The sequence below is a fragment of the Trachemys scripta genome, chromosome 12, assembly GCF_013100865.1.
Source record: "Trachemys scripta elegans isolate TJP31775 chromosome 12, CAS_Tse_1.0, whole genome shotgun sequence".
NCBI lineage: Eukaryota > Metazoa > Chordata > Testudines > Emydidae > Trachemys > Trachemys scripta.
Window position 1 is genome coordinate 43,533,043 of NC_048309.1, and position 10,124 is coordinate 43,543,166.

General features: G+C 49.0%; 1 protein-coding gene and 1 pseudogene across 1 annotated transcript; one reads left to right on the top strand and one right to left on the bottom strand.

Annotated features, from left to right (window-relative positions):
• The first annotated feature begins 949 nt into the window (after nucleotides 1–949).
• LOC117885539 (olfactory receptor 958-like) lies at nucleotides 950–1,882 on the top strand. Its single transcript, XM_034786809.1, has one exon. The coding sequence runs from the start codon at nucleotides 950–952 to the stop codon at nucleotides 1,880–1,882; it is 933 nt and encodes a 310-aa protein (XP_034642700.1).
• Nucleotides 1,883–5,464: 3,582 nt separating this feature from the next.
• LOC117885540 lies at nucleotides 5,465–7,145 on the bottom strand (annotated as a pseudogene).
• Nucleotides 7,146–10,124: the final 2,979 nt, after the last annotated feature.

The following is a 10,124-nucleotide window of genomic DNA, read 5'->3' on the forward strand; positions in this document are numbered from 1 at the left end:
CTTTAGAGAGACATCAATCCAGCCGTCCATCCATCCTTCCCTGTGCAGTACCTGCCTGCCTATCTCTGTATCATTTATCTTCCTCTCTCCATCTGTCATAACCTGAACCCACCAACATCTCCCCTTCCTGTGCCTCTCTTGCCTGGGAAACTCCCTGACCAAATGCAAGCAGACAATTCGTCATTCTCCTTCAAATCTGACCTTTTAAAAGCCCCCTGTCCCATCTACAGAGCCCAGCCTGCTGTTCACTGCAGAGCGATGACAAGCTGTGTCTAGGGGCCCTGGAACAATTTGTGTAGTGAGAGTGCTGAGTGCCATTGAACCAAACTGTGAACCCTGGATCTGATGGAAACTATGTGAAGCCAGGGGGTGCTGCCAAACCCCCATTACTCTTAGTTCCACCACCTCTGGCTGTGGCGCTTCCCCTTCTCCTCCTTTCCTTTTCCTTCTCTCTCAAACCCTGATAAATACCCCCAAACAACTGACAGCTCTAACAAAGCTGAGGTCATTCAAAGCTGAGAGAGAAAAAACTACTAGTCAGAAACGTTAGCCACAAATGGAAGCCTCTGACGTACTGTGGTGAGAATGGGGGGCAAGGGCCTACATAGAGTAGAACTGAAGAAATTGTTGTAGGTGAGGAGAGAAGAGAAGAAGAACATAGAATAGAATAGAATAGAATAGAATAGAATAGATGTCTCCTTTGTCTCTTCATCTCTGGACGTTAAGATCTTCAAGGCAGATATTTTCTCTCTCTATAATCAGTGCCAGCTCTGTGATGCCGTGACCCCAACTGGCCATCCAGTGACAGAAATATACACCACTCCCAATGACAGTGAATAATGGGGGCAGTGGAAGGAAGGGTGACCATTGCAGCTATAGGACGAGAGGTCTTTTTGTTTCAGTAACTCACTGGCATTATTTCTCTCCCCTACCCAGGAATGAGTCCCACATGGGGCTGGTCAACCACACCGTGGTGACTCATTTCATCCTCTTAGGGATCCCTAATGCCGACGGCCTCCAGACCATCCTCTTCATCACCTTCTTAGCCTTCTACCTCTGCACGCTGCTGGGCAACCTGCTCATCTTCTCAGCCATCCTCGCTGACCCCCGCTTGCACACCCCCATGTACTTCTTCCTGTGCAATCTCTCCGTGCTGGACATTGGAATCTCCTCCATCAGCATCCCTAAATATCTGACCATGCTCTGGGGTCAGAGCAGAGTCATCTCGCTGGGAGGGTGCATGTCCCAGGTCTTCTTTGGGCACTTTCTGGGCAGCACCGAGTGCCTGCTTTACACCGTCATGGCCTACGACCGGTACGTGGCCATTTGCCACCCGCTGCGGTACCTGCCCATCATGAACCGGAGGGTGTGTGCCCTCCTGGCCGCTGGCACCTGGATTACCAGCTCTTTCCACGCCACCATCCTTACCAGCCTGACCTTCACGCTGCCCTACTGTGGGTCCAATGTGGTGGACTATTTCTTCTGTGACATCTTCCCAGTGGTCAAGCTGGCCTGTGCAGACACGTACATCATTGAGACCGTGACCTTGACAAACATTGGTCTGGTGCCCATGACTTGCTTCCTCCTCATCCTCGCATCCTACATCAGGATCATCTACTCCGTCTTGAATATGAACTCGGCCGAAGGGTGGCGCAAAGCAGCCTCCACTTGCGCCTCGCATCTGGTGGTGGTGACACTGTTCTTTGGTCCCTGTGCCCTGATCTACACTCAGCCCCAGCCAAGCAAAGTGCTGATGACTGCTGTGCAGATCTTTGGCAATGTGGTCACGCCCATGCTGAACCCGGCCATCTATACGCTGAGGAACAAGGAGGTGAAAGCAGCTCTGAAAAAACTGAGAGGGGCTCAAATGCCTGCATGTTGATGTGCAGCAGCTGCAGGAATCTCATGTGAGTCTGAAGGGAAATACATCTAGAAATACATCTGCATGCTTGTTTCATGGCTTTTGTGAACCTCTGTGTCTCTCCCCATCCCCACACAGCCCCATCTATCTATCTGGAGTTCTACAAATCACAGAAATGCTCCTAAAAATCCCTTCCTGTCTTTTAACATACTGTAAGGCTGACATTTTCAAAGCTGTCTAAGGGACCAGCATACTCAGTCTGCATGAAAATGAAAAGGAATTGAGGTGCCAAATTTTGTAGAAGACTATGTAAATCTCAGCTTTATTACACAGATCTTCAGAAGCAAGTGCAGCATCTTCTCCAAATGCAGAAGGGAAGGAAAAAAATTCTCTTAATCTTCTGGCATGAACCATAGCTCACTGAGCACCTGCCCTAGGTAGCTGCCTAAAATTCCTGGGGAAACCTTGGATTTTTCACGATGCTCAACATATTTGTGGTAAAATTTGCAAAACCACCTAAGTGCCTTAGGAACCTAACTCCCAGTTTCAAAAGTGATGGAGGCATTTAGGAGTCTTATTCTCCCTGAAAGGCTGTGGGAAGTACGCGTCTGAGGACCAGATTTTCAAAGGCATTTTTTAGTCATCTAATAAGGTTTCTAAGAGCACCTCAAGCGAGTCAGGCACCAGAGTCCCGCTTATTTTCCATAGGAGTTAAACACCTAACCTATTTAGAATCTCTATGTGGAATTTACTAAACCCCTTCATAAAGCTAGACCTGATGGCAGATTTTTAAAGATAATTAGGCACCTAGTGGGAGTTTCAAAAGATCTGCTCATAGAAATCAATGAGAGTTAGATGTCCAGCACTAGATTTTTAAAGGTGTGACAGATACGGCAATTTCCTGCATAAACCTGATTGAATTAAGTTTAATCCCTTGGGGTCTGTTGTATTACAAATACAATTATGCGTGTGTTATTGTGGACTGAATGTAACTTTTCTAGGAGACTGATGAATGGAATCTTGGGGAAATGTGAGGAACTTCAAAGAACTGTTTGGGACAGTACATGTGAAGGAGGGTATTCGGTACTTTGGAGGTCTTCAAAGCTATGTCGCATGGAGAAAAAACCCATTCTCTATGGATTACCTGCTCCTGGAAACTCCAGATCAAACACCTCATCCTGCATAAAGAATGGTCTAAATTTGTCATGCAGGAGCTAGTTCTGAGCTGAGGCTGTTATGAGCTGGTAACCACAGAAGAGATCCGGTTGTGCGGTTTGAAGGACTAATCCCCTGACAGAACCCATGATGGAGTTGGGGTGGTCTCTGCTAAGCTTATTACTATGCATGTAGGTTCTTTTACGGCTTTTAGTGTTTTCTCTGTATTGCTTTTACCTTAACAATAAAATACGCTTGCTTAGGAAGAACTGTGTGGTAACTTATAACTGAGGCCATTACGCCATGCACCACTCACAGGGGAGCAGCAAAGTAGGGCTGCTTAGGCAGGCTGGCTTTTGAGGGAATAATGCAGTGAAGGGAACTGTTAAGCCTGGAAAATCCCCAGTCAAGAGGGAGAGAGACATGGGTCTCCACCCAACGAAGCCTACAGGTAGGGAGCTGGAAGCCTGAGAGAGATGCCCCTGCTGGACCACTATAGAGAAATACCAGTGCAGTTCCTCTGAACTGTGACAATAATCTGGGCCTAAACTCCAAGGCCCATTGGAAAATCCCACCATGTGCCTATCTGCACCTGTAGGTGGCAGTATACCTTTGAAAATCTGGCCTATGTCCCATGGAATTTCAGTGAGAACAGGGCACCTTAATGGCTTTTGAAAATGGGACCTACTCTCCTAAGTCAATTAGGTGTTTTTTAAAAATTCACCCTCTACTTAGATAGAGCGAGAAAGATAAATAAGTAAACAAAGGTATACAAATGCTAATAGAAGATTTAACTAACGTGAGAACTCTACAGTTTTCACACACAATGTGTTTTGGATTTGTGCAGCTTATGTATTGTGTCTTCTGCATGCGGTTGTGCTTGAAGTTTGAGTAATATGGAATGGGACTAAACCTAACCTGGGAATAAAATGGTGTTTTTTTTTTCTTGTTTCCTGCCCTCAGCTCTTGTTTGGTTGGAACTTCTCTCTAAGTTTTCTGTGCTTTTTCTAGGTGTTCCAATGAAAAATAAATCTGGAATCCAGTGTCCGGAGAGGACTGGGCCCATTTATGAGACCAGCAGAGAACAAGTGAAATTTAAGAGAACAGTAAAAATATGAAATGAAAATAGTTGGATTTTAAGGCTGGAATTTCCAAAGGAAGACAAAAGTCGATGGCAGTTAGACACTTAGCTCCTCGGAGGTGCCTTTGAAATTCCCACCCTCAAGTAAAAGTGTGATAGGAAGTTCACCAGGGGGCGCAGATGGTCTGCTCACTGGTTACTTACCACTTAAGCCCTAAACCAGTTTTTATACTTGCACACTTAGCCTGGCAAACTCAAGGCCACAAGATACTGAAGCCAAGAGCTTCTTAAATTTCAAAGAAGGATCAGACAGATGTACAGATGAGAAAATCTTGAGTTATATAAAAGCCAGTCACTATCATCATTATTAAGGACTAGTAATAAATGATCCCTTGAAGCTTTACTTTGGTGAGAAATTGGGTTTTCAATTGAACTGCGCAGGGGAAAACATCATCCACTAGATGGGAACGTAAACCTCTACGACTGAAAAATTGATTACATCGACACACAATGAACTGAGCACCAAGGAAAGTAATTCTACTGGGCCAAAAAGTTATAGAACTCTCACTACATATAGATATGACCATATGCCCAGCCCCTTACTGGTATAAACTGACATGTCCCCACTGATTTCAATTCACACCAATTGGAGATCTGAACCATTGACTCCCATGGAGCTAAGGCGGGTTCACACCAGCTGGGGATCTGCCTCCACTGTGGCAGGCACTGTGCAGAGTCAGTCCTTGTCCTAAAGTGCTTATGATCTAAACAGCCCAAAGGAAGTGGCACTAGTCCCATTTTACAGATGGGAAACCAAGGCAAGCAGAGTGCAAGTGACACAGGCTATCTGGAGTCCCACTGGTGCCAACTTTCAAAAGTGCCGGAGGTGCTCAACCCCCAGCTCTGCCCCAGGCCTCCACCCCCACCCCCACTCCCACTCCATCCCTTCCCCCAAGGCCCTACCCCCACCCTGCCTCTTCTCCCCTTCTCCCCTGCTCCACCCTGGCCCCACCTCTTCCTGCCCCATTTCATCCCCTCCCCTGAGTGCACCACATCCTTGCTCCTCCCTCTTCCCACCCAGCGCCTCCCAAATGCTGCAGAGCAGATGCTTGCAGCAGGCTCAGGGAGGGAGAGAGAGGCACTGATCAGCGGGGCCTGGTAGCGGATGGGTGGCACTGGGGGGTGGGAACAACTGATACGGGGGCTGACGATGGATGCTCATCACCCATCAATTTTCCCCGTAGGTGCTACAGCCCCAGAGCACCCATGGGGTCAGTGCCTATGTGGAGTCCCACTCCAGTGCCTTCACCACAGACCCTTCCTTCTTTGGGAATCATTGCAGGTTATTTTTCATAACACCGACGTGCCTACAGGCCCCTTGCAAGGATCACATGTGTGCTGCACAGAGATAGAGGTCCTGAAGAGAGGACATTCTAATCGGAGAAAAGACAAAACAAGTACATGTGGTACTGGGTATGGGGGTTTACAAAGATAAGACCATGTGGTGACATAGCCGTCATGTTATTTTTATGAGCTGAAGAGCTTGGACAGTTCCAAGGGCTGGGCTAATGGGACAGATGGACCAATGGTCTGATACCGTTTGTCCATTGCTGTGTTCCTAAAGCAAGTCCAACATCTTGGATTCTGCCCCGGCATCCCTTCTTAGATGAGCTTGAAATGTGGCCAGAATGGCTTTTCTCTGGCTCCTGCGACTGGAGCCTCTCCTTCTCCTTCTCCTCCTCCTAGTCTGTAATGACTTTGGTCTAACAACCCTGGGTGTTAGGCAGTAGGGAAATGAACCGCATGGGGAAACTGATGCCAAGTGAGTTGCCAAAGGTCATGCAGGGGCCTGTGGCAGAGCTGTAAACAAAGAACCCAGGAGTCCTGACTCCCAGCCCTCCCTGCTCTTACCACCAGACACCACTCCTCTCTGAGAAACAGAAATACAACCCAAGAGTCTCAAGTGCCAATCTGGGCGTCTCTACCCACAAGAGAATTGGAACAAACTCCAATAGTGCCCAGGAACCTGGAGTTCAATTGGTAGAACCCACTCCCCTCCCAGAGACAGGGAGAGAACCCAGGAGTCCTGATGCTAATCTCCAAATCCCTCTCTCCCTGTTCAGTTCCCAGACAGCTCCTGCTGGTTCAGGCCCCAGCAGTTTGCTCTCCCCCAGTCTCATCCGGGCAGCTTTCATCTTCTTGTTCCTCAGAGTTTAGATAAGGAGGTTGAGGAGCAGGGTCACTGTGGTGTAGAATACAGCCACCACCCTGTCCACAGTGTGCTGGGAACCTGGCCTCAGGTAGATGAAGACCACAGGCACATAGTAGATCACATAGTAGGTGATGTGAGCCTCACAGGTGGAGAAAGCCTGGTGCATGCCCTTGGCAGAGTGGCTCCTCAGGATGACCAAGATAATGTAGACATAGAACATCAGGATCAGCAGGAAGCAGGTGAAGGTTAGGAATCCGATGTCTCCCAATTTCACCAGCTCATTGAGTGCTGTGTCCCCGCAGGCCAGCTTCAGCACAGCCAGGATATCACAGAAGATGTATCCCACCTAGTTCTCCTGGCCGTAGGGCAGCAGGAAGGTGAGTGCCATCTCTATCAGCGAGTGCAGGGAGCCACCTAGGCAGGTCCCTGCTGCCAGGCACAGGCAGCCTCTGAGGTTCATAATGATGCTGTAGTGCAGTGGCTTGCTGATGGCCAGAAGTGGTCAGAGAGGAAGCACTCAATGCAGCCAAGGAAGTGGAAGAAGAGCTGGGCCATGCAGTCCTGGAAGGAGACGGCCCCGCCGCCTGGTAGGAAGCCGGCCACCACCTTGGGCACCACCACTGAGGAGACTGTCATGTCCAGGAAGGACAAATGGCAGAGGAACTTGTGCAGCGGGGCTCTGGGACCACCAACAGCAGGACGAGCAGGTTCCCACACAGGGTCAACAGGTAGAGGAGGAGGAAGAAGAGGAACAAGGGAATCCACTGCTCTGTGGGGTATGGGAGCCCCATCAGGATGAAATGTGTTGGCTGGGATCTGTTCCCACACTGCATTCACCTGGTCTATGTCCCTGCCAGTGTATGTGGGGTGTTAATGATTAACCAAGGAGAAACAATGGGTGATCTTTGCAGGGGTGTTTGGGCTAAAACTCACTGCTATGCAGCAGACAGATTTGAACCCCTGTACACCAGTCCAGGGGATCCCAATCCCTTCCCATCTCTGGGGATAGAATCCAGGTGTTCTGACGTCTAGCCTGCCCTGCTCTAATCCAGTAGAATCCACTCCCCATCCCTACACAGGCCAAATCCCAGTTCCCACTGAGCCCCATTTGCCTCCCCGAGCTGGCATTGAACCCAGGTAGGGTAACCAGATGTCCTGATTTTATAGGGACAGTACCAATATTTGGGGTGTTTTCTTATATAGGCTCCTATTACCCCCCACCCCGTCCCGATTTTTCACACTTGATGTCTGGTCAGCCTAAACCCAGGAGTCCTGGCTCCCAGCTCCCCTGTTTCAGCCCAGTAGACCCCACTCTTCTCCCACACCCAGGAACAGAACCCTGGAGTTAAACAGAGATACATTCAAATAAGAAACAAAGTCACATTGATACATATCAGGGTGATTAGCCATGGGAACAGACTCTGAAAGGAAGTAGAGCATGCTTTGACTTGTGCGATCTTCAAGTCAAGATGGCCTTTGTTGAAATAGGCATTAGTTAGGTGTGAGTTATTGGGCTCGACAGTCTTTGGTATCCAGGAGGTCAGATTAGATGCTGCTGCTGGTCTCCTCTGGCATTAATCTATCAGTCTATGAATCCACACATCCGGCCATGGCACCTGGCCATGCGTCCAAGTTGGGCTGCTGTGGTCAGCATGCTAAGCCATTCTCACCTGCTCCCTGCTGTTCCCTGAGGTCTCCCTTGGCCTTCACCCCTTTACATCTCCCAGGCCACACAGAATATAGCCTTGTACCCCACATGAAGCCAACCTCAGGCTGGAAGGGTTTAAGGGGAAACTTGCTTGTGGAGATTAGCCCAGAGTTGTCCACTTCAGGGTCCTTGCCCCTGCCTCTGACACAGCTGGTATGAGGCATGGTGGGACTCCTGGCTGGAGGAGTCCCAGTGCCGATCCAATCAGGCAGTTTCTCTATTTCTATTAATAATTTCTTTGCTCTGTTTAGTTTCTTCTTCAGCTTGGATGTTTCGTTTCCTTTCTCTCTGTTCTCTCTCCACTTTCCCCCCGGTGTATTTCACTCCCCTGGTCATGCACAGCTAGGTCAGTGTTAAACTGTTGACATTGGCTGTGTTTTTAAGCACATAATGATGCCCTCCCATTGGCAAACTCCAGTGGGGCAAGGTGAAAGAGCTAGCTCGTGTATTCCATCAGAGAGGAAAGTCTGTGGCCATGCTAGAATGGATTGCTCGTGCAGGTTGCATCTGTTGCTCACTATGGACATTACATTGAAGGTCCTACGTTTGTTTAATGTAATGCAGCAATTCTCACAGAGAACTGCTCTCCCTGATATTCCAGGCTGGCCTCCCCCTCTGAGCCTGTCCTGAGCCCAGGGCTCTGTGAGGAGGTGCTGTATTGCAGAGAGTGGCGTGGGTTACTCATTAGGATGTGCGCTCTTCTTGGAGTCAGTGCTGAGTCCAGTGTCCCAGCAAGCTCCTAGGGGGATATTGTGTTGCTGGGAGGACAGTGGGGGGCTCAGTAGATGGCCCTGTCCTCTCTGAGTCATTGCTGACACCCATGTCCCAGCATGGCAGCAAGGGGCGCTCTGCTGCAGAGAGCGGACTTGTGGGGCTCAGCAGGGAGTGCTTGGAAATCTCATGGCACTTTTTGGTCAAAGCAGATATTTCACCCTTCATTTTCTAACTTGGTTAATTACATTCCAGTTACAGAGGCAGCGCTAATGTAGAGCAGGTCGTACCCCCAGCTGGAGTAACTCGCCAAGGCACCATTGGGGTTATTGCCCCTACGTCTGAGAAAATTCACTTTGACTCTTGGTTGTGTAAGCAGAGTCAGGATGAGCTCTACCCTGACATCTGGTGGTGAATTATGGTGAGTGTGGAAAAGAACTCCAGGGGCTGATCTTGTTTGCATAGCCACACCCACCCGCCTGGCATGAAACAACAGCAACTCAAAGTGGTTACTTTGGCTGGTGTGGGATCCCCAGTTTTCTCTGTGATTGGGTCAGGAAGACTAAAGTTTTGTTACCCTGATTCTGTGAATCAAGGCCAGTGGAACTGTTGTATGACAGAAGGACTGAGTGAGTCCTTCACCATTACCTAAATAGCACTTGCTTGACAAGGGGCATGGGTTACAAAACCCAGTCAATAGGGAGAGGATGGGGGTAGATGTTTGTATCTGATGGGATGGACTACTGCTGAGGGTTTGAAACACCAATTGCACTACTTTCTCTCTCCACTGTTGAATGTCAGAGCTAACTTTGATTCCATTAGGGGTCTAGTTACAGGCTGCTGAGCTGAATTCACTTTGGGCCAATGATGCACTAGCTCTGGGGCTCCCCTACTATGAGCTGAAATTGCTAAGAGCTGAAATCACAAAAGAGCTAAATGACAGGTTTCAGAGTAGCAGCTGTGTTAGTCTGTATCCGCAAAAAGAACAGGAGTACTTGTGGCACCTTAGAGACTAACAAATTTATTAGAGCATAAGCTTTTGTGGACTACAGCCCACTTCTTTGGATACATATAGAATGGACTAAAAGAGCTAAAGTTATTAAGAGCTGAGATCACTGAGTGCTGTGTTAACTAGTGGGGGAGCCTGAAGCTATATTGCTAAGCAGCTGGCGGAGCAATTTGTGGGGATGACTGGAGGAGCAGTGAGTGGCGCGGATCCTTGCGGGGCCGGTTGGAGTGGCCCAAGGAACGGTGAGCGGAGCTGTTTGCGAGGACGGCTGGAGCGGCTCACAGGTCGGTGAGCGGAGCAGAGCAGCTTGTAGAGTGGAGCAGTTTGTGGGACAGCAGGAAGTGGACTGGCTCGTGGTGAAGGCTGTGGCGGAACCCCACGGAGAGA

Bases quoted from the DNA above. Each gene is read 5' to 3' on its own strand.
- LOC117885539 (XM_034786809.1), top strand. From the start codon at position 950: ATGGGGCTGGTCAACCACACCGTGGTGACTCATTTCATCCTCTTAGGG.